At 51.9% G+C, this 24,276-nt stretch overlaps 1 protein-coding gene across 5 annotated transcripts in view; it reads left to right on the forward strand.

Annotated features, from left to right (window-relative positions):
* Positions 1–24,276, forward strand: part of ADGRD1 (adhesion G protein-coupled receptor D1) — a 142,712-nt gene that overhangs the window by 23,088 nt on the left and 95,348 nt on the right. For all 5 annotated transcript variants that reach the window (XR_010837029.1, XM_067015783.1, XM_059040042.2 and 2 more), the window contains 8 exons: positions 5,558–5,737; positions 8,113–8,367; positions 10,527–10,591; positions 11,571–11,726; positions 16,003–16,062; positions 18,591–18,708; positions 19,698–19,811; positions 21,704–21,779. Coding sequence is in view for 4 of the 5 variants with exons in the window: in XM_067015783.1 (XP_066871884.1) it covers positions 5,558–5,737; positions 8,113–8,367; positions 10,527–10,591; positions 11,571–11,726; positions 16,003–16,062; positions 18,591–18,708; positions 19,698–19,811; positions 21,704–21,779 (1,024 nt within the window). In the remaining variant the exon portion in view is untranslated. The remainder of the gene's footprint in view (positions 1–5,557; positions 5,738–8,112; positions 8,368–10,526; positions 10,592–11,570; positions 11,727–16,002; positions 16,063–18,590; positions 18,709–19,697; positions 19,812–21,703; positions 21,780–24,276) is intronic.

A 24,276-nucleotide genomic window follows, 5' to 3' on the forward strand; every position in this document is an offset into this window, starting at 1 on the left:
TTCTCTTGTTGTGGAGCACGGGCTCTAGGTGTGTGGGCTTCAGTAGGTGTGGCTCGCGGGCTCTAGAGCACAGGCTCAGTAGTTGTGGCGCACGGGCTTAGTTGCTCTGCAGCATGTGGGATCTTCCCGGACCAGGGCTCGAACCTATGTCCCTTGCATTGGCAGGCGGATTCTTAACCACTGTGCCACCAGGGAGGCCCACATGTATCTTTTTGAATTAGAGTTTTCTCAGGGTATATGCCCAGGAGTGGGATGGCTGGGTCATATAGTAGTTCTATTTTTCAGTTTTTTGAGGAACCTCCGTACTGTTCTCCACAGTGGCTGCACCAATTTACATTCCCACCAACAGTGCAGGAGGGTTCTCGCCTCTCCACACCGTCTCCAGCATTTGTTATTTGTAGACTTTTTAATGGTGGCCATTCTGACCGGTGTGAGGTGACACCTCATGGTAGTTTTGATTTGCATTTCTCTGATGATTAGCGGTGTTGAGCATCTTTTCATGTGCCCGTTGGGATGGCGTTGGTTTTGACACGCTCAGCTTCCCACTCCGGAACATTCTGGAGCTCTGCTCTGCTGGCTCCGGGCGGTTCTCCTGGAAACTCGCTTTTAGCTGGTTGTTATAGTCAGCATGTGTGGATAAGCTCACGTCCTCTCATGCCATTGCGCTGTAGGTGTGTGTGTCTCACACAGGCCTAGGGCCACCTCTGTCTTGAACCAAGTCGTCTTGGAAACGGGAAAGGATGGAGAGTCTCCGTGCTCCCCTCTCACCCTGCAGCCGCTTCTCCAGCATCCCCCCCCAAGTCAGCCCCCCACAGTCGTGGTCGGGAAGGAAGGAGGGAGCCATGTGCACATCCTTGTGGTGGCCTTTGGTGGGACTTCGGGGTCAGGAAGGGGACTCCTCTGTGGATTGTCAAACTTCAGCTGAAAGGTTGTAAGCAACAGAAACACAACTCAGCTAGGCTTGGGGGATTTATTGAGTGGATCCAGGTAAAGACTATGTTCTGGTTATCGACTGCTGTGTAACAAGCACTCTCAAACTTAGCAAGTGTGACACAATTTAGCATCACTTCTCCTCATGGTTCTGGGGGCTGCCAGGGCTCCCACGCAGCTGCAGCCGTGGCGGCCAGGACTGGGTCCTCTGAAGGTGCCCCTGAGGTGGATATCCAAGACCACTTTCTTCACTTGCATCTCTGGCACCTCCAGCTTCTCTACACGGTTTCTTTCTCCACCAGCAGAGTCTGGACTTGTTCCACGTTGGCTTTGAGCTCCAAGAGGCAGAAAGCTGAATCTCCTGGACAGTTAACGGCTGCACCTGGAACTTGGCCATGGCCACTTCTGTTGACTCTTCTTGGTCAAATCAGCCAGAGGGCAGGTGGAGAAATTGGCCTGAGTCTTGGTGGAGAGCGGGAAGGTCACAGGGCATGAAAGCAGATGGAATGGGAGACGGTGTGGCTTCTTTGGGAGATGGAGCCTGCCGCAAGCTGGGTCCAGGTGCTTAGATAACGTCACCAAAAGTTTGTGTTCCTCCATCGCCCTGGCTCTGTTCCAAGAAGGCTTTCCAGGTGTGATGGCAGTGTCCGCTCAGAGTCTCCAGGACTCCATTTTCTCGGATGAAGCCTGTCCATCTCTGAGCCAGTCCCTGTGGTTCCGACTGGTCCAGCCCATGTGAACCTGGGGCTGTGTGGTCAGCCCCACCTGATCTAGAGGAAACCCGAGTGGGGAGGATGGTGCCCCCCAAGACGTGGAGGTGCTGCGCTGGGGGAGGGAGGATGGATGCCAGGCTGCTACATCACCTGCAGGTCGCCTTGTCCTCCCTGCTATCTGCTGCTTTGGTCCACTTTGAGGTACCAACATGCAGGGCAAGGTGCTGAGTCCATGGGTCTGGGAAGAGCTGCTCCTCTACCCGGAGAGATTCCCTACCCACCCCTGCCTGCCACCTCTGCCCCGCCAGCAGCAGACGCCGAGAGGATAACGCACAGGAAGACTTCCCCGCCTAGCCCAGGTCTGTAGTGTGCATTTTTCTCCTCCACGGAACGCCTTCGAATCTTTTTTATCTAATTCAGCGAGTGAGTCCTCTCCCAAACAACACTATCTCTAAGGGAAGACAGAGAGATGACAGGTGCAGACTCCAGAGCCAGACTGCCTGGTTCAAATCCTGACTGTGTCGCTGGCTGTGTGGCCTTACACAAGTTACTTTACCTCTCTTGGTTTCAATCCCCTCACTTGTAAAATGGGGACCGTACTAACACCTAGTTCATAACCGTAACCTTAGGCCTCGTCGGGAGGACTAAAAGAATTAATACATGAAAGTTCTTGGGACATTCTGTCTTGCTCAAAGTAAGTTCTCCTTAAGCAGTAGTGATCCTAGTTTTCTTTATAAAGTGTTCTTTATATAGTAAGGAAATTCATTTCTTGTTTGTTCAGTGTTTTACAAATAATTTTTTCCTGGGTTGTCATTTGTCTTTTGACTTTGTCATGGTAAATTTTTTGCCTTGCAGAATTTTATAATATTTATGCACTCAAATGTATCCACCTTTTCTTGGGACAGCTGGATATTTTTTCTTTTCTTTTCTTTTTTGTTTTTTTTTTTTGGTCTTATTGAGAAAGAACTTTCCTCACATTTTTTTCGGACGGATGAGGATTCAATGCTCATAAGAAGAAGAAAAGTATTGAATCAATTTGTCAATATTGCACTTCGTTTTTTTCAGGTATTTTCTCCTCTGTATTGACAATTCCAAGTTCAAGAAGCAAAGTTCCTGAAAATGCTAATATTAGAGGGCTCACTGTGAATCTTTTACGACTCTATGAAGATGTAAATTGATATTTAAATACAAGCTGTTCCTAAGATAGATATGATTATTTTGTAGGCTGAATGAACAAAAATGAAAAGCTTGGCTTATAGTAACCATTGTTTGCTTCAGTCTTCCCTTACCTAATGCCAAATTGAATGTTTTATTTTTATTTTTCTTCCTGGACAGAAAGATACTTGGCCAAGACAGGACTGAGAGAAAGGAAGTTTTAAATGCAGCAAAGTGTTTGGAAAAAATGGACTTTTGTGAATCCCGCTGGGACTTCATTTCATAACAAAAGTTTCACAATGTGCCGTGTTCGTGTCCGTGTGAAATTGGTTGTTTCTGAGTGGAGAGGCATGGCAGGAAGGCTCGGGTCTTTGCTTTTGGACTCTGCGCCGCTGCAGTGCAAGGCAGACAGAAGTACTGGGATGCCCCGGGCCTGGGAGGCCCCTCCAGCTGCTGAGTGGAACAGCGTCTGGGACAGCCCAGCCGCCCTCTGAGCAAACTGCCCAAGTCCCATTCTTTGGTTGGCGTGACCTGTGTCCCAGGGCACTTTGGGGGACTTTTCTTTTTCCTCAATAGCCCTGAGAACCTACGACTTTGAGCTCTTCCCTGGAGTCTCTCTGAGCCTCATCTGTTATTTTGAGGTTCCTCTTTACATTAAAAAAAAAAAAATTAGAGAAATTCCAAAGCAGGGTTATATAATCATGCCATGTTTTACATGTTCATATTAATCGTATTAAGGCTTTCGACCTACAAAGGTATAATGCAGTGTAATTGTCACAAGACGTTTGAACAACTTGTGACAAACACCTTGATTCATAAAGCATTACAGCCACCGTGGGTGGCGATGGGACAGAAGTTTATACTTGAGGACAGATGTCGTCTTTTAATTCAGACTCTCTGGACTGTGCCCATATTCTCATTTGAAGATAAGATCCAAAGTCTAAAATTGGTGCCATTTATATAAATAAGGCCCAGGGCAAATGGCCGCCCCCGCTCCCCTCCCAGCCCCATCCTGACCCAGTTTTGATCAACTCTGGGCACCTCCTCTCTCAGCATCAAGGAAGCCTTCCCACTGCAGAGCCTAGGCCAGGCTGGGAGGGCTGATGCTGCCTGATTCATTTCCAGCTTTCACCACCGAGTCCAGGCAGGCTGCATACATTCTCACACACACACACACACACACACACACACACACACACACTCTCTCTCTCTCTCTCTCTCTCTCTCTCTCTCTCTCTCTCTCTCTCTCTCTTATGGGCAAGGAAAGGGTAAATGTTACTGGACTCAGAGAAGCAGAGTGGAGGTCATCAGGGACCCAGAGCGCACTTCCCGGAGCCGCCGGCCCGGTGTGGCCACTGTCACCGCTCCCCAGGGAGCCTGCCCTGGACTGCAAAGGGATCGCGGGTCAGGGTGTTCACCATCAAGGGCTGGCCTTGCTCCTTACACCCACCCCTGCTTCAGGGATGGAGACACACCCACCGATGGGCCAGCTTGTTCATACCATTTAGTCCACGTGGGGCCCGGGGGCCGGGCTCAGGACTTCGGAGTCTGCCGACTGGCTGTCTCGGCTGCCAGGGCCTTCGTGGGCCCCACTTTGTTGCGAATGAACAATTGTAGGTTTCAGAACCTTTCAGAGTGGCTTCCTCTTTGACTAGAAATGCCCTACTGGGAATTTATCCTAAAGGCATCTAATCTGAGACGTGCAGAAAGGTTTAGCTGCCAGTTCTGTTTGGGAAATTAAAAGTTAAGACCCAGCCATGGGGGGAGGGGTTTGCTGGGGTTTTTTTGTTTGTTTGTTTTGGTTTTTTTTTGTTTTGTTTTGTTTTTTTTCCCGGTACGCGGGCCTCTCACTGTTGTGGCCTCTCCCGTTGCGGCGCACGGGCTCCGGATGCGCAGGCTCAGCGGCCACGGCTCACGGGCCCAGCCGCTCCGCGGCACGTGGGATCTTCCCGGACCGGGGCGCGAACCCGCGTCCCCTGCATCGGCAGGCGGACTCTCAACCGCTGCGCCACCAGGGAAGCCCTTTTAAAATTTTTTTTTAAAAAAATTACAGTTCCTGTTTATTTTATCTTTTGGCCATGCCACACGGCTTTCGGGATCTTAGTTCCCCAACCAGGGATTGAACCCGTGCCTTTAGTGGTGAGCGCACAGAGTCCTAACCGCTGGACCGCCAGGGAATTCCCTAGAGTTCCTGTTTAGAATGTCATGAGGTGCAGATACAAACAGTGATGACATAGAGGTGTATTTATGGACATTGGAGGGGGTTTCTGCTGTAGTAAGTTTTCAAAACATGTGGCTTATAAACCGGTATGTATGACTTGGTTCCTTTCTCTGTAAAATATGTTTATGGAGAGGCTTTGGAAGGAGCTACCTTAACTGCCGACGTCTGGATGTCAGACTGAGTTTGGGTCTAACCTGAGTCAGTCTCTAGTTCAGGGACCTTGGGCAAACCGGACTCGTTTCTTCATCTGCCTAACGGGGTAAGGCGATGAATGATAATCGGGTTTTGTAGTATTTATGAGGAGAGGGTTCATTTAAAACCCTTAGTAAAGTGTCTGGTACTTTGTGAGCTGTTCATAAATATTACCTGTTTTTATGGTCGGTTTTTTCTGGATTGAGCATACACTGCCTCTGGAATGAGAAAAAAGAAAATTGCCTTTTAAATGAAAAACAAAGAGCAGGGAGAATGACCTGCTTCAGTGAGGTTAAGTCCTATCCATTTTTCATTAGAAATAACCCCACGCCTTTTCTGTCCTCAGGGGTCACATTCTCTTTTTTCTGGAAGACGCAAGCAGAACAGTCCAGAACAACCCCTTTCGCATTCGGGGGACAGGTCATTTCCAACGGGTTCAAAGTCGGCTCCAGCGGTGGCAAGGGCTCCGTGGAGCTGTACACGCGTCACAACTCCATGACGTGGGAGGCCACCTTCAGCCCCCCAGGTAAGGGCGCCGCTGGCCCAGAGGGATGCTCGGGGAGGCGCAAGGAGGCCAGACGCTCCGCTGCCGGTCCCCTGGCCTGCGGGCGGTTGAGCCCCGTCCTCTCGGGGGCTGCTTGGGAGGACTTGCTGGAAAGGGCGAGGTGACATCCTCTGCGGAGATGTCTGCACGGAGGATGAGGGGCGGGGTCCATCGGGCGGACGCCCGGGCTCCCCCTGACCACGGGATGACTGGGTCACTGCGCCATGTTACTTAGTGTCCCGAGCCTCAGTTTCCCCAGTGAAGGCATTAGTGATACTTACCTCACAGTTTGGGGGAAATTAAATGGAATGTTGCATGCGGAGTGCTCAGCACAGCGGTTATTATTTCTCCTTCTTTTCCTCCCCCTCCCCCATGTCCTCCTGTTCCTCCCTCTTTTTAGTGGTGTAGACTTGCAAATGTTTAGGCTTCGCCATGAAAAACCTTTTGGAAAAGAGGGGCTGACGATTGGGGGAAAGAAAGGCTGCCGGAGGGGAGGCGTGTGGGCACCAGGCCAGTGAGGGCCTGGGATTCAGCAGGGATGGTCTGGACCAGTGTGGGGACTGGGTGTGTGCAGATGTGGCTGAGTGCGTAGGTGGGTGTTGGGAGGCCACGTGGTTCTGTCTGACGATTCCTGTTTCCTCCCGGGCTCAGTGAGATCCGTCGCTGGCCGGGCATGAGGTCAGAGGTGTGGGCCAGGAAGCTGGGGGAGGCTGGAGGTCTGGAGTGGGAACTGAGATGGGTAGAGGCGATGGGGGACTCAGCATGTCTCGAGGTAGCGTGGACAGGCTGCCCAGTCCAGACTGGAGGCTAAGAAGGGAATGGCGGAGGTGGAGGGCAAAGTGAGAGCCTAGAACGATCTCCTTCGGGAGGAAATGACATCTCTGACATAGGCAAGGAAAACTCATTTCCGGCCCATTTAAAGGAGGCTGCGTGTCTCAGTTGTTAAAGCACCATGGACCCTGGAGCCTCGCAGCCCGGGTCAAATCCCGCCCCGCCCCGCTAGCTGTGCGCACCCGGCGCCTCCCTCGCCTGCTCGGCGCCGCGGTGTGCTCGCCTGTCACGTGAGCACAGGAAGTGTTCGGCCGTGGGGTGACTGGGAGAGTGGGATGAGCTGCTACACAAGGAGCCTACGGGAGAGCGGCCCGTGCGCAGCGGACGCACTTGCCGGATCCCGCGCTGCGGTGAGCTGGGGCCAAGCTCGCACCTCCACCCCCGGAAAAGGGGCCAATCCTGTGCGCACCGACTTTGAGAGAATCTTGCGAATTTGCCCTCTCTGACCCCCGAGGCCAGAGCTTGTCTCTGCGTCCTCTGCCTGTTCAGACCTGCCTGTCCTGCCCCTGTTCGTGGCTCTTATCGCCGTCCACCTGCTATCAGTCTGTCCCGTGAGAGTCTGAACCCCGTGCCCCTTGGGGCTGACACAGTATCAGGCCCCCAGTCGTTTGTCGTGAACACGTCTTGAGGTCAGATCTGCTGAATCCCGATTGTCTCCCCGCCCAGAGAAATGGGGAGAACTGCAAACATTTCTGCCTGGCAGAGAGTGCGCTCTTTATTTGTTCATTGAAGGGATTTTCACCCTCCAGGGCAGTGATGCTTTGGACCTGTCTCGGATCCAAATGCTCTCTGGAGACTCACAGTTAGAAAGCTGCACAATCCCGAGCGAGAAGCCCCGGGTAACTGCTGGGTGATGTAAGACGGCCGCCTGGCTCGGGTCACAGGCTTCCTGCAAAGGGCGACTTCCAGCAGCAAGTCCCCGAGGGCGAGGGCGTCTGAGCGCACACCTGCACGGAGGTGTGGCCCTTTGTGGGGCAAAAGCTGCCATCAAAGTCCAGGGAACTTTCTGCTTGTTGGTGAACGTGGTTCTCACGATAGAGAGACGAGTCATCACCAAGCTTCCTGATGGAGGATCCTGACGGAGCCAGGAGTGGTCTGTTCTCCCTCGGTGCTGCCATATGGTTAGCTGTCACCTGCTTGAGGTCAGGGCAGAGGTGGGTATCAGTGGCCTTTGGGCTGAATCAGGCCCTCAGATAGGTCTCGTTGACCTGCCCTGTGCTGGCCTAGGCTGGATTAAAAAAACATTTTTGAACAAGTTATGACCATTAGTTACTTCATTTACTTCATTTAATTTAAAATGGCAAAGGGTCTCTTTGAACGGCTTCTGGGGTTGGGGGGGGTAACTTCTTTCCTGTGCTCCTAAGGACTGAGGGAAGTGAGACGTGGATTATGACCTCTAGGAGGACTCAACCAACGGTAGCGCTGACCCATCGTCATAAGAAAGAGAGATGTGCTTAAAACTAGAATGAGCACTGCATGGGGAGCTCGACCCGCAGCATCAGAAGGCCGTCTCTGCTCTTCCCCAGGCCCCTACTGGACTCACGTCCTATTTACTTGGAAGTCCAAGGAGGGCCTGAAAGTCTACGTCAACGGGACGCTGAGCACGTCAGACCCAAGTGGGAAAGCGTCTCATGCCTACGGGGAGCCCAACGCCAACCTCGTGATAGGGTCTGATCAGGACCAGCCCAGGCACTACGAGAACGGCGCTTTTGACGAGTTCATCATCTGGGAACGGGCCCTGACGCCGGATGAGGTCGCCATGTACTTCACAGCTGCCATTGGTCAGTGAGAGGGGAGGGGCTGCGGGCCGGGTGTGACGTCAGCTCCGGGGGAGGGGCGGGCCTCGTACCCACCGCCCCTTCCCAGCATGTTAATTCTCCTCCCTCTCCTGATGCGGCCGTCAGCACTGCAGGCTGAGACGTGTCCTCATCAGCCTCATAAAGACAGTGGGTTTTCTAGAACCCCTGCTCTCTGAGATGGAGGAATTCACAATTTACCAGAAACACACTGAGGTGAATATTGTCCTGCTGGTCACCAGGGAGTTTTCGAGGTGTTTGTGATAGATGGTTATGGAAAGCTTTGGGAATCAAGTGTTCCAGGTCCATCAGTGCATTTGATCCACAGATGTTTCCCACGTGCCTCCCGCGTGCCAGACTCACCCACCGTGGGCCCTTGGTGCCCCCAGGATGCCCCCTTCCTGCTTAGCACAGAGCAGTCGTTCAGATCAGGGGCCCGGGGGACAGTTGGACCTGGGTTCAGATCGTCACTCAACCACAATGAACTGTGGGACTTGGAAAGTCACTAATAAAAAAAATGGAGGTAAAATTCATAAAACGTGAATGTCACCATTTTACGGCGTACAGTTCAGTGGTACTTACTATGTCCACATGTGCAACCGTCACCCCCAAAGGAACCCAGCACCAGTGAGCAGTCACTCCCCCTTTCCTCCTTCCCCAGCTCCCAGCAACCACTAATTTACTTTCTGTCTTTATGGATTTACCTATTCTGGATATTCCATATAAATGGAATCATATAACATGCGACCTTTCGTGTCTCATATGACGTCACTAGGAATCTCTGTTTTGGACCCTGCCTTCCTTTGCATAAAGATCTGTCTGCACAGGAAGCTGTGAGCTAGGGCTGCAGGTACCCGAAGGGGGCGTTTCCCTGGGTGACCTGTCTGGAGGGGGTCCCTCTTCTAACCTGTTAGCTAGAGCAGTGCCGTTTTCTGATGGGTCGGTCCAGCTGAGGTGGCCTCCTCTTTTCTAATTCACACAAAGGCAGAGTGTTGATCAGCTATCCCCCCGCTCAGGTGTCCCCCCAGCCCTGCGATGGTTGGCAGTTCCTTCTGTAGAGAAGCTGAGGAAGCAGAACAAGCAGACTTGTTCAGAGTCCCACGGTTTGAAAGTGCGTTTCTTTGACACTGGAAACACACTCTGCACGATCAGATGCTCTTAGAACAAGAGCCAGTTGGGAACCGAGAGTGACTCCGGACCCGGCCGACTCTCGTTTCTCATCCTAGTCTCACGTGGTCATCAGTTATGAGGATGGGCAGGGCTGCTGGGCTGAGTTTTGTTGTCCTTCACTTTCTCTTACGGACTCACATGAGTTAGATGTGAATTTGATGGGTCTCCTTGGCGTCCAGGGAATGACTTGGAGAAGAGAGTGTTTGGGGCTCTGCGCCCCAGAGCAGTGTCACACCTTTACCCTCTCACCGGCTACCCACCTCCACCCACAGGGCCATTTACTCCTGGAACCAGGGATGGGTGATGAGGTTATTCCCTCAGGCCACCCAAAGCAACTTGAGGGATTTCCAGAAATGAAGCAGAGTATCTAGTTAAGTCGGTGTTTTCATTGGGGAATACTAAAGTTAGAAGTAGTTGGATGTCTTCATTATTATAACCATTCGTAATGGACCAGATGGGGTCTTGAATAGACTCCTCAGCGTGGGAGGGGCTCAGGAAGATGGCCTGCCCACCACTTGGTGGGGTCCACACCAGTGTCACCTCACTGGAAGGGGAGGTGGCGAGGTCTCCTGTTTGTCCCAGCCCAGTGATTCACAACCCTCTGTGTTTTATCTCTAAGTAGTCCAGATGCAGTGGAAATCTATTTCTTTTGCTTCTTTATTTATTTGAAATCAGTAAAAGCCTGTATAAAGTCATCTTTTTATATGATGACTTGCCTAAAGACTACTCCCAAGCAATTTAGACTATAAATGGAAATATAATTTGACCTGGGAAAATCCATACCATCTACCCATTTGGCTGATTTATTAGGCCTTTATCTTTCCAGCGACATTGCTACTCAGAACAATTCTCAGACTCTTCTTAGTTTGTCTCTGAAGCTGCTAGATTTTTGAATAGGGACAGGCCTTCCTGAGGGTGAAAGAGGTGACCATGGCTCAGCCCTTAATGAAGCATATGATCGGTTTTTTTTCCAGGAAAGCATGTTTTGCTGTCTTCAGCGCCACCCGGCTTCCTCACGACACCCGCAGCAAACACCATGGTGAGCAGATGCATTGAATGTTGCCCCCACCTCCCCATGCTGGTGATGTCTTTTTGCTGGGACTCTATGCCGGGAGAGTGGGAATCCCATTCCACAGTCTGGGCCTGTCTTACTGGCAGTATAATGAATGTCTGGGAGGAAATAATAAATGGAGGGGACGCCAACACTGGCACTAAATCTCAATGCGCGGAGTGACTAAACAGAAGACCTGCTTCCTGTGCGGCCTGTAGCCTCAGGTGCCTACACGGGGCCCCCGCTACCCCTGACCCGAGACTGTTTTCTGGTGCTCTTGGTACCATGAGTGGAGAACAGAGAGGAGCTGGCCTTGACACTTGGCTTCTCTCTGCGCCATTTTCTTCTGATTTTTTTTTTTTTTTTTTTGCGGTACGCGGGCCTCTCACTGCTGTGGCCTCTCCCGTTGCGGAGCACAGGCTCCGGACGCGCAGGCTCAGCGGCCACGGCTCACGGGCCCAGCCGCTCCGCGGCACGTGGGATCTTCCCGGACCGGGGCACGAACCCGCGTCCCCTGCATCGGCAGGCGGACTCTCAACCGCTGCGCCACCAGGGAAGACCTCTTCTGATGTTTGAGGAAAGGATCAATACGTTTAGAAAGTGTTCCCCTCTGGAATTAATTTGCGATCAATCAGCTTCCCTTCCGTGGGAACTTTAATATAATAGCGAGTGAACAGACTCTAGAACCATCTGCTTGGGTTCAAATCCCAGTTCTCTTATTTATTTCTGCGTAAGCCTCTCCACGCTTAGTATCATCTATCAGATGGGTGTGTATTTCGTGAGGCTGCTGTAAGGATGCAACGTTAATACTATCTGTGAAGTCGTCACAAGAGTGCCTGGTATACAGTAGGTGCCGTTACCATGATTACTGTGGTGTGAGAAGCATGCGTCCCAGGGGACCCACTGAACTTCTGCAGAAATCTTGGCTTTAGTTCTTAAAGGAGCTCATGTCGCTGATTTCTTTTAGGTGCCCATTGATGCGAACCATCCCATCATAACCAACTTGACAGAGGAGAGAAGAAACTTCGAGAGTCCTGGAATTGTTCTGAATTACCTTCAAAATATGTCCCTCAGCTTACCCAATAAATCCCTCTCAGAGGAAACAGCATTAAATCTCACCAAGGTAAAGCTATTCGATTTCTGTGCCGAGTAGATCAGCATTGGCAAACTGCCAGACCATGGCCCACTTTGACCTACACAGGGGTGAAAAAAATCAGAAACTTTAATATAAAAGTCTGGATTTCAACCAGATGGCGTGGCCACTCCAGCCAGCTCTACGCAGCTCAGCAGGGTCTCCTGCAGATGAGAGTAGACTCTTCATCTTGTTTACCCAGTGCCCAGACAGCCTGGCCCCTCTCTCCATCCAGCTGGCCCCTGTAGGCATTTGGGTTTGCAACTCCTGCTCTAAACTCTGCCACCTCCCTTGGCAACAGGTAGAAGGTAGAGTTGGGTGTTTGGCAGATTTATCCGTGGGGCCATAGTGTGACCCCAACACTGTGACTTGTATCTCAGTGGGAATTCCCAAAGTTACATAAAGCACTTAGGGAATGCACCACGTATGGCATTGGAACCAAGGTGTTTTCTCTTTTCATTCTCAGAATCTTTCTAGGTCAAGGTAGAGGAGGATGCTGGGCTCTTGGGGGCTTGGTAAGTTCGATCTCAGCACAGGGCTCCTGGTTGATGTGCAGAAAGAAGGGATGCTTGAGGCCGTTTCACTTCAAAAATGCAGCATAAGTGTTAAGAGCAGGATGTATAGGGTCTGACTGCTGGGTTGAATGTCTCTGCCGGTTACTTACAGTGCACTCTTGGTCGCGTTATGTAACATCCCTCTGCCTCACTTTGCTCATCTGAGATATGGGGAGATAATAGTACTCACCTCACTGGGGACTAAAAGGGGTCCTATGCGCATAGTATGTGTCTGGCACTTGGCGAGTGCTTTTTAAGAGTTCTTAATTCTTACTGGTTTCCTTGCTGAAGACAGGCCCAAAGAAGTACCTGAAAGCATGTGTTCTGTAAACAAAGACATCCTGAAATGCAGGGTGGGTCCTGAACACCATAGCGTTCCTGCCCAGGCGACAGAAGCAAGAGTTACACGTCTCAGATTTCTTTCATTCATTCATAGCACATGCTAGGTTCTGAGGATCTGGGATGACCAAGAACCACTTCCTGCTTCCAAGAGGCTCAGGGCTGAGAGGATGAAGATGGACCATGGAGTCTGAAAAGTGCTGGGAGGGGATGTCCTGAGCTGCAGGAGCTCAGTGACACTGGAGTCAGGCAAGCCTGGGCTTGACTCCCCAACTCTGTGTCCTTGGGCAACTTTTTAACTTCTTCAAGCCTCAGTTTCCCAGTCTGTGTTATGGGGATAATTTGATGACCCAAGTCTCTCTCCTAGAATGGTTTTGGCTGCAAATAAACAGTAATATGACTATTTAAGAAACAGTAGGGGCATCTAATTGCTTCACTCCAGGTTTGATTACTTCAGTCTCCATTCACAGCAGGGATTTGGGTAGCAGCAGGACAATTCTCTTGGCGTTCTGCTCTGTTTCCAAGGGGCTGGAACGGTTCCAAACATCGCACCTCACTAACAGCCACCAGGAGGGAAAGCAAGGTCAGGGGGCTCCTCCTCCTTTATAGGGGAGGAAATTCTTTCCCATGGTTCCCCCTGCAGAGATCCGTCACATGACTGCACCTAGACCAATCACTGGCCAAGGGGAGTGGGCCTGGCTTGGTAGCTCAGCCAATCATATGGTGGTTTGGGTGGGGCCAAGGCAGCACTCTGAGCACTTCCGGGCTCCCCACAGGAAGCACTTCCGGGCTCTGAACGTGAGCTCTGGGGGTGGGTGTGAGGATCCCCACAGCGAGCCGACTGCCCAGAGGGGTGAACGGGAGGGTCCGGCCCCTCCATAGTCTTGAAGAGATGTCTACGTGGGAACATAGACTTCAGTGCAGGTCTACATAGGAAACAGTTTCTTTTGAAGCTTGGCGATTTCCTCTTTCCTTTTGACTCCCCTTTCCCCCTCAGATATACTGGACGCTGTCAGGGGTCCTAAACTCAAATGCATGTAGGGGCCAGACAAATAAAGTAAATGGATGATTGGGTCAGATAGACAATAGGGAGGAGTAGAGACCGTGGCAACTGGAAGGTGCCCACCCACAGGGAGTGGCGTCGAGCTGCTCGAGAGTCCCCTGACTTTAACCTTTAGGGTAACCTCTGCTGATTTTGCAAGCAAAACTCCGTACCTGATTTTGAAATGGAAAATCATCCAGTTAAAAAAAAAGGGGGACAGCTAACTGAAATTTAAAAGCAGTTGTGTACAAACCAAATAAAAGACATTTATGAGGCAGATTCAGTGTGTGGGCCATCAGCTTGAGACCTCTGATGGGGGCCTGTGTTGAGATACCCGACTCTGGGTGTCCTGGAGAGGAATGCTGCAGATTTACCCCAAACTCCACCCATCTCTGACTGGATGAGAAATAAAAATCTTTGGCATCCATATCCAATTTTCCATAATGCCCTGGCTTCTAACCACTAACAGTTGAACAGGAAAGTGACCAGAAGTCGATTCTTGTGCTGGGCAATAAGGAGACCGTTAGCCACACGTGGCTCTTGAGCCTTTGAACTGTGATCAGTTCAAATCAAGATATAAAATACACACTGGATCTCTAAAATTCAGTATAACAGAAGAATGTAAATTATCAAATTGATGATTTTTTTTTTTTTTTTTCCGTTCGCGGGCCTCTCACTGCTGTGGCCTCTCCCGTTGCGGAGCACAGGCTCCGGACGCGTAGGCCCAGCGGCCATGGCTCACGGGCCCAGCCGCTCCGCGGCATGTGGGATCTTCCTGGACTGGGGCACGAACCCGCGTCCTCTGCATCGGCAGGCGGACTCCCAACCACTGCGCCACCAGGGAAGCCCCAAATTGATGACTTTTATATTGATTGCATGTTGAAGTGATATTTTAGATATATTGGGCTAAGTCAAATGTATTATTAAAAAGTAATTTCACCTGTTTTCTTTTCACTTTTAAAAATATGGCTATTAGAAAATTTAAAATAAAACTGTGGATTGCATTATATTTCTATTCAGCTGAACTGCTCTAGATCAGGACTCAGCAAACTATAGCCCTTGGGCCAAATCTAGCCCACTGCCTGTTTTTGTAAATAAAGTTTTACTGTAACACACTCATTTAGCTATGGATTGTCTGTCACTAATTTTGCACTACAGTGGCAGAACTGAGTGTTTGTGACAGAACTGTATGGCATGTAAAGCCTAAAATTTTTACTAGGTGATCCTCTTAAAGAAAAGTGCTTAACCCTGCTCTAGATTATAAACTCTGCCCCCTGGGCCTCAAGCCCAACGAGGGCAGGGATCGTGATTGTTTTTTTCATATTTAATTTTTAAATTTCATCTTTAAATTCTAAGGCATTGCACTTTAGGGTCATAAGTATTTATCAAATAAAGATAAATGAAAGAGTGAAGAGTTTTGAGGATGTGTTCTCTAAATATTTAGTGTCTAAAAGTGTGAGGAAGAATGTGGCATTTTGGAGAAGGCAGTTGGGTGGAAATATAGGAGGTTTAGATCAGGCTTTAAGTTTAATTCTGGCGTCTGTAGTAGGAAACACACTGTTAAAAACCTACATGAGTAATGTAAATGAGTGAAACAGATTAGGTGTAAGGCAATAGGGAGTGGTGAGGACTGGGGTGAGCTGGAGAATGCACAACTACCTAAAGGGTCAGCTGCTGTTCAGTTTTGGTCGACGGTGGCCATGTGGGACTATGGGATAAGAATTGTCCAAGCTTCTGCTTTTTTCACAAGAAGGAGGAAGTTCATATAATTTCATTTAAATCTCCCAATTTGAAGATGTTACAAGCTACTTTCATTTTTTTAGAACAGTAGTGAACCAAACCAAACATGGTTTTAAGGTGATTTGTCCAAGGGACCCCGAGTAACTTCTGCTTATGGAGTGGTCATTTCCAATTAAACAAGTGGGTTTTTATGTCAGCTTGGCTTCTCATGCCAAGAAAAGCACACGGAGCAGGCCACGATTTGTTCATTCATTCATTCATTTGTTCAACAGGCTTTTACTGAGGGCTGGTTATATCTTCCAGGTACTGTACTCAGGGCTGCTGCCGTAACTAAGCTGTGAACACACATCTAACATCTAAGTGTTTGTCACTGACTAAAGGATTGTCACCAGGAGCAAATAAGATGACATCTGTAACATCTATAAAAGGGCTTTGTACAATATAACCAGATCCACTAATGGGAGCTATTTTGGTTTACTACTGTGTATATGCAAAACCCAGCCCGTGGTTGACAGGGATGGGAAAATCAGAGGTCTTATAATTTTGAGGCTTAAGGATACATGCTAAGCGGTGTCATCTTGTCTTCCTTTAGACTTTCTTAAAGACCGTGGGAGAGGTTCTTTTTTTGCCCAGTTGGACTGCTGTGTCAGAGGTAAGAGAAAAGAACATTTAGATCTTCAAAAGGGGCACCTTTTTGTCTTTCTGGAAGTGGCTTAAGTATGGCCCAATTCACATCTGTAAGAGAAATGATGCATCTCTGGGATATTAGAGTTAATTTTGACTGGATATACGACTGCTCTGCAACGCTCTGTCTTCTCTATGGATCAGTTCTATGAGCATCAGTACCGTGGTCCTGTTGTCAACACTGAACAGGAAAACAGTTGGATTTCTTCATGAGGAATGTATGCTTGTTTATCATTTTAAAAACATATTTTTTACCATCACACTGTTCTTGAATGATAATAAAACACATGTTTGATGTTTAAAGATCACTAGATTAAATGAAAAAGGTAGAACATATGACAATATACACTTCATGATTATAAGAGTAAATATCAAAGCAGCCTCTCCTTTCCTCTGTACACTAAAGAATTAGGAGAATGGAATACCTTTTCTTTTCTTTTTGAAAATAATTTTCTTGATTTTACTTATTTAAGAAATAAAACAAGTGAATATGTTGTGGAGAAGTTAGAAAATGCAGATCATAAACATATATATAAAATAAAAATCACCTGAAATCCTCAGGCTGAGAGATAATGATTATTCACAGTCTTGTATATATCCCTTCAAATCTAGTTTTCAATTCTCTTATATGCATATATAGTTTACACATATGCTATATATCTGAATTTATCTGTTTTTCTTTAATTATGGCAAGGACATTTCCCAATAATATTAAGTATCTTCTGCGATGCTCTATCAGTCAGGTTAGGCTAGGCTATGCTGCAGTAACAAATAGGCCCTACGTCTCAGTGGCTCAGCGCAGTGGACATTTACTTCTCACTCACGCCAAGTCTGACGTGGGTCAGCTCTTCTCCACCCAGTGACCTGGGGATCCTGGCTCTGTCCATTTTCTGATGGTGCTGTCTCAAAAATGTGACTTCCAGGTTGCCCAGCAGGGGTGGAGAAGGGGGAGAAAGACTCCTAACTGCCTTGCCTGGAAGGGCTGGGACCACACCGTTACTTGAAGTGCTCCCTCTCCTGAACTCCTGTAAGGTTTAAAACACATTTGCCAGTTTGAAGCAGAACGACATCACCTTCTCTCGTTATGAATGAGATGGCTCCAGGGTTTACATTTGATGAACTTTTTATTTGAACAGTTTCAAATGGAACGAGATCGGGCTTCACATCGGCAAAGGGAGAGAAAGACGGTTATGAACTTAAGATTGATATAATCTTACCTAGAAACACATTCTATTTTAAAAGGCACAGCACTCCAGAGTTCATGATTTCTGGGGGGACGATGTGTACAGCGCTGCTGCCTGGGAAACACCCAGAGGATGGCCAGTGGAGGACCTGAGCAGATGTATTTTCTGCATCATCTTAAATGAACTTTTTCTTAATGCTCTGCCACAAAATATGAATAATCATGAAACTATTCAGACTCAGGCAGGCTCTACTGTGCATTAAAGGGAAGGTATGAATCAGCCACTACCCAACAGATCTGCATGCCAGAAACACAGATTTTCATGTGCTTAACTGTGCTTGGCTTATTGAAATCAGGCCACAGGCCTGAAAGAAAATGTCTAAAATGGGCCTCAGTGTTCTATTTCCAAGTCGTTAGACTCTCATGGAGCGTGTGTTTTTGAGAGAACCCCTGGGACGCTTAGCAACAGACAGATGCTTTTTCAGAAAGGCAGGGAGGAGAGAAGGGGTGTGGTGGCAGAGAGTCACACACCGTGTTCCCAGGGAACCGAGGCGCCCCCTGCCCTGCTGGACGTGTGTCTGAGGACGAGGGATGGTTAGCCTGATCCGAACTGGCTGCAGAGATACGGAGCCACCATGAGGGAACCCCGCCTTCTTGGGGATCCACTGGGATCATCTCTGCCCTGGGGGCTCAGAGTGGAGAGGCCCTTGGAGGGGAAGGGACACCCCAGGCACGTTGGGGAGGCCAGGGGTGACTTGAGGTGCTGGCACCTCCGCAGCCTCCTCCCCTTCACAGAGACTAGGACACAAGTGCTGGTGTCTTCATCCTGGAGGGTATTTGGGAGCAGTGGTCCCCCACCTCATGAAACAGAAGGGGATGGAGTTGGGGGGGCCGGTCAGAGACCTGTCAACATCCCCAGTGAGTTCAGGATGGAGTGGGGACCAGGTCTGGGCACTCTGTGTCTGAGTGCGGAAGCCTTGGAGCTGATGGTCTGGGTGACCGGGCTCAACCTCAGCGGGTGTCCGCGTTCTGCGAGCTCGGCTGGGCTGGGTGACCTCAGTGGTCCCCTCTGCGCCTGTGAAACGGGGTAGCGGCGTGACCGTCTCTCCTCTGGTCTGGTCATCGTGCGGGCGGAGCCTGGCCCGCCATGTTGCTCAGCAGATGCTGGGCGTCCTCCTTTGCAGGAACGTGAGCCTGCAGAGTGAGCCTGAGGCTTGATCTTGTGCGTTGGTGCACTTGCTGCCTCCGTCGGGTGCACGTGCTGAGCGAGCTCCGTATTGACGTCTCCTTCCTTCGTGTCGTGCTGTTTGCAGGACAGTGCCGTGGTGCTGGGCTTGATAGACACCGTGGACGCCGTCATGGACCACATATCTTTCAACCTGAAGGCCAGCGAGCCCCAGGTTGCCATCACGGGCTCCTCATCCGTGGCAGGTAGCTCGGAAGCGTGGGTGCGGCAGGAGGGGAGTGGGGTGCAGGGGATGCCACCCGCCTGTTGGATTCCGCTCCGCTCCTGCGTTTTCTTGCATGTGCCCAGGGACGCACAGACCTCACACACCACCACTGGAGATGCACCTCTCCGCTGTCCTAAGCTACGTTGCCTGACGCACAGTGATCTGTTGGGGGAAGACAGAGTTAGGTCGCGGCAGCCGTGCTCAGCTGGGACGTGCGCACAGGACCACGGGAGCCTTTCATACTGACTTGGGGGCCAGATTCATCTCGGGTGACAACTGTCTCAGTTCAGAGCAGGAGGCAAACAGCGGCAGCCCCTGGAGTGTCCGTGGGGTAGCAGGTTTCCTGGGGTCAGCTGGAGGCTTTTCCAAGACAACAGGCACGGGGTCCCCTACAGGCCGACATCGCAGCCCTTCTGTTTTCAGGGTCTGTGTCTAGGGAGCGTGGTACCCTAATACTTTACCACCGGAGCCACTCTCTGGAAAGTAAGCTTAATTCACCCACTTGGGTTCATTGTAATGGGAGTTTGTCGGCCAAGACGGGTCCCTCCATGGGATGGTGCGTTTGCATCACTTAGATCAGTGTCTCATTTTCCTGTGTCTCGTGGGGTCCCTGGCGTGGAGGAGGAGCCCCTCAGCACAGGGGTCTCCCTGCAGGAGGGGACGCAGTCAGTAGCCGAGGCATCGTGGGCTAAGGCGCTGCGCTGAGGGCAGAATGGTCCCCTCAGGCTGGCAGAAGCCCCCACCAGCAGTGGTAGATGGATGGGTCGGCCACACGGCCTCAACTACTGCCCTGCGCGCTCTTATTTTTTAGGTTCTCGTTTCCGAAAGGTAATTACACTCCCCAAGAGAGCTCGTTCTGTTAAAAAAAAAAAAAAAAACAGAACGAAACAACAGAAGGTGGGGTTTTACAGCCCAATTTCCTGCCCTAGAGTTGACTGACTGCAGCTTCCTCTCTCTGGCTTGTTCTAGACTTTTCCATGGCCAAACTGCTCCCCAAGACCATGAACTCCTCCCACTACCGCTTCCCGGCCCAGGGGCGGAACTACATTGAGATCCCCCGTGAGGCTTTTTTCCACAGCCAAGGTGAGCACAGCTTGGGGGGCCTGCCCCCCCGCACCCTCGGGCAGGGACGCAGCCCTGTGAGCTGTCAGCTGGCGGAGGGGCTGCCCCCAGGCCTCCTCTGTGCGCCTGTGGGAACACAGTGTGTCCTCAGACGCTCTTGAGATGTCGTCACAGCGCCGACTCGACTCCACGTCCGCTGCAGCCTGATGCACTGGGAGTGGGGGGGGGGGGGGCTGGGAATCTGCATTCTAGACGGGCTTGCTAGGCGACTCGTAGCGGAATGTGAGCCGATGTGGCCGCCTCCCCTCCCTGCTGGCGGGCCTCTGTCTGCTCAGTGGCCCGGTGTCCTCTTCCTGGGTGGGTGCAAGTCAAGGCCTGTGATGAACCAGCCCCGAGGGGACCCCGATTACTCTCTCTGGCCCTGGAGCACCATCGGGGGCCCGGGTGGCTCTGGCCACTTTTGCTGCCATGACTGTCTCGTCCGCCCCTCGAAAAGTGGCTCTGCCTCTGTGGGTGTGTCCCTCCGTCCCAGGGGCCTCAGGCGGTCTGGGGAGTCGGGGATTCTCAGCTGCTGACAATCTGGCCGGAGGCCGTGCACTTCCCGGGTTCTGCCTTCAGGACTAGGGGCCAAGCTGCGGGCTGTAGGGCCGTGGTGTCCCATCCCCGCACGGGGTCCTCACTCCCCAGCCCTTGGGAGCCAGCCTCTGCTCCCTGTACCCTCTAGTTTGCCTGTGTGAAAGGTGCTCAGGGATGGCGGGGTGTCCTGCTCTCAGGGGACTGTCCCCCCGCACTCAGGTGAACTGTGGAAGTTCGGGGGGTCCAGGGACAATGCCAAGGTCAGCCGACTGCACGTGGGGTCTTTGGCCATCTCACATGGCTGCACGATCTGTTAGAAATCCTCAGTGTCTCAGAGTTGGCAGGACCGCAGCCTCGTGGTCCGTAGGTACAGAAGCTTCTCACACGTGGCGGTAGAGCTTATTCGTCACAGGCACCAGCTCTGTGGATGGAACTCCCGGGCTCGAGTCCTGGGTCAGCCGCTTACTTACTGGGCAAGTTATTGAACCTGCCCGGCCTCAGTTTCCTCATCTGTGAGGTGGGGGGACAGTCTTAGTATCTCCCTTAATATATTGTGGTGAGAATTAAAAGAGCAAAGCTTATACCAGTACCTGGCACACTATAAGTGTTCTGTGAATTATTCAACACGTCCCTGAAATTTTAACACACTCAGCCAACATCCCGAAGAGCTCGGAGGGCAGCTTGCAGCTTGCTCCTCCCCGTCTCCTGTTAAGCTCGTGCACGGAGGTAACGGAATAGATGATTCTTGTTTCCAAGTTGGAATATCACAGAGGTGCGACCCAGCCGAAGGCGTGACAGACGTCTGGGTGACTGTAAATCCTGCCTCTCCCGAGCGCGGGCGTTGCTGTAAATAACTCCAGATGCAGACGGCCGCTGAGATGCGCTCACGACGGTGGCATCCGTGTGTCCAGAGCTGACTCCCGGGCAGCAAAGGGAGCCATCGCGCGGGTGGGCTCACAGTTGAGGAGTGGAGGGGAGTCTCTACTCAAATTCTGTCCTTGTGGCTGGTTCTGCCCCTGAATTTCCCTCCCCTCGACCCCCCCCCCCCCCGAGGAGCTGCCAGGTTCCTGGGTGTGAGGTCTGCATGGTGTGTTGCTGGGTGGTTGGGTTCACAGCTGAGGAGTGGAGGGGAGTATCTACTCAAATTCTGTTCTTGTGGCCGGCTCTGCCCCTGAATTTCCCTCCCCTCGCCCCCCACCCCGAGGAACTGCCGGGTTCCTGGGTGTGAGGTCTGCACGGTGTGTTGCTGGGCGGGTGGGTTTGGCGGGGAGCTCTGTGTCTCTCCTGCCTGTCACCTGGGATGCTGACAGGCGTCTGGCCGTCTGCTCTTTCCCCAGCCTGGACCACCGTCGTGGGCCTTCTCTACCGCTCGGTGCACTATTATTTGAGCAACATCCAGCCGGCCAGCACCAAGTGAGTCTCTGGGGGCCACGCAGCACGGAGCGGGAAAGGGGTGCTTGTTTGCTGGGTGGCTGACGGCTGTGACAGCCGCACCTCCCCACCACCACCAACGCATGCAGTATTGTATCAGAGAACTTGTGATGCTAATTCCTGGTGCTTCACTGTTAGGGCAAAGGAGGAAGACGCAGGGATCCTACACTGGGGGTTCAGCAAGCCCTGGGGTGTAGGCTGATAGTGCAGTGGTCAGGGGCATAGTCTGAGTGACCATATCGGTTCCACCTGGAACTGTGTGACCTTGGACAAGTCAAGTGACCTCTCAGCCTCAGTTTCCACTTCTGTAGAATGGGAAGCCAGTAGCACATGCTTATATGTTAGTCAAGACTGTGTTGGATATATCAGCTTAGGCAGAAGGTCAGGGAACTGAGGGCTCGTGTGACTGAGAAGGGCAGGAGTCAGTCGGGTTCAGGCACGGCTGGATCCAGGGACCCAGAGAATGCTTCTTTGACCTGGTCTCTATGTCCCCTGCCTCTGCTCTCCTCTGTGGCAGCTCGCTTTCAGGCAGGCCCCTCCATAGAGGCATGGCTGGCGCCTGGTAGCTTCAGGCCCACGTGGGCTGGGGTCCTGAGATCTCAAGAAGGAAAGCAAGTCTCTTTCATCAATGAAAAGTCAGTTTCATTCAAAATCCAGAGAGGGCTGTGAGTGGCCCACTTGGGTCACATGGCCATCCGGGTCCCCAGCCTTGATGGGAGAGGATCCTGCACTCTCATCGGCCAGGTCTGCTCACATGACCCACTGGGGCTTGTGGGGTGGGTCAGCCCTACTCCGACCACAGGGAGGGGCTGGTTCCCTTAGGAGAGGTTAGGGCCGGGGCCCACTCCTCCCTTTCATGGGGTCCCTGGGAGGGGGCAGGGAGGCAGAGCCCAGGGCCGGTGCCGAGAAAGGGCCAACGAGGTATGAACCCAAGGGATCCGTCTCTGCCGTTAGTGTTTGGAAGGTGAAGCCGGTTTTGTCGGGCACAGATCCGCCCCAGACGGGGGCCCCACGGAGGGCAGCAGGCAGGGGCTGGTCCATCTCTGTTCCCACACGTCTGGCGCAGTGCCCGGCCCAGAGCAGGGGCTCCGCAAAGGTGCTGGAGAGGGAGCCGCACAGGGCCTCCACCCCGGCCCCCCCGAGGCCCCGCTGCCCTCCCCCGCCGGGACAGAGCCTGGGAAAGCTGATGGTATGAGGACCCGGCGTTCCTGCAAGTTTGCTGTCTCTGCTGATGGGAAGGCTTTGCGGGGGCGAGTTTTGGACGCTGGCGCTGCTGCCGGGGAGGCGTGTGTGATGGAAAAGCAGGCAGCTATTTTTACCGCCTACGGATAAACAAGAAATGATAAATACCTTCTAATGATGCAGATACCTGAGCCCTGATATCATGTGTCTCTCAGACGGGCTCCTCTCCCGCCTGGTGTGAGGGACCAACTCAGTGTACAGAACCCTGGAGGAGGGCGGGGGAAGGGAGCAAACGGTCGTGGTTTAGCTGCAGACCTGGAAGAAAGCCCGGTTCTGGGCCTGGTTGCCTGGGGGAGCCTTATGACTACAGAAAGGGGACCTGGCGCTCTGGGTGTGCTTCCCAGAATTCTTCAGGAAAGTCCCAAGGGAAGATGCCACACACCTTTCCTCGGAAACATGCCTTCTTGAATATTTGGGGGAAATTTCCCCAAACCTGAGATTGTGAATGAATAGTGGACCCATCCTTGGCCCCAATTTATCAATCCTTATTTACAGCGCTCACTGCTGGAGGTTCCGACTGAAACGGACTTTTCAGTGAAATCTGTGAACGTGCATTTCTGGGGATGGCTGAGCCCTGCCGCGGGCCGGGGCAGGGGCGTGGGCGGCTGGCATCTGTACCACGTTCTCGGTACCCCTCGCCCTCAGGAGAGGGGAGGAAGGCAGGATCGAGGGTTGCAGACGGCAGCAGGCACTTTGATTCAACGGGACCGGAACCATCGCTCCGTCTGGGTGTTGGCAAGCTTTCGCATAAAGGGACAGGTGGTCCCCAGACGATACGTAAAGACATGGGGTGGTGTGTGCTGAGGAAACTTTATTTATAAGACTAGGTAGTGCCTCTGGTCTGCGCAGCCCTGGTGGACGGTTGCATCAGTGCTGGCAGCCGTGGACGGGGCCGGGGCTGGCTTTGAGCTGCTGTGGAGAGTCGAAGTGTGTGCTTGGAGCTGGGCCGCCGGGTGTGGTTCCCTCAGTGCTAAGGGCTCCAGCCTTCCCTTCCCTTCCCTCCTCCGTCCTCACTGCCCAGGGGTACCCAGCAGGACTCCTGGGAGCCTCAGGACCCGGGGCGCCGTGACCAGCTGTTATACCGCCTGCAAATGGTGGGCTCGGAGACCCGCACAGGCGAGAATCCCCTCCTCACAGCCCTCTACCCGCTGGCGTTAACACCACTGACTTCTGAACTCTGCCAGCAGAGACTTTAAGTGCTCATTTTCCTCAAGTCAAAACCAGAATGATGGGCTTC

Source organism: Kogia breviceps, chromosome 15, assembly GCF_026419965.1.
Source record: "Kogia breviceps isolate mKogBre1 chromosome 15, mKogBre1 haplotype 1, whole genome shotgun sequence".
NCBI classification, from domain to species: Eukaryota; Metazoa; Chordata; class Mammalia; order Artiodactyla; family Physeteridae; genus Kogia; species Kogia breviceps.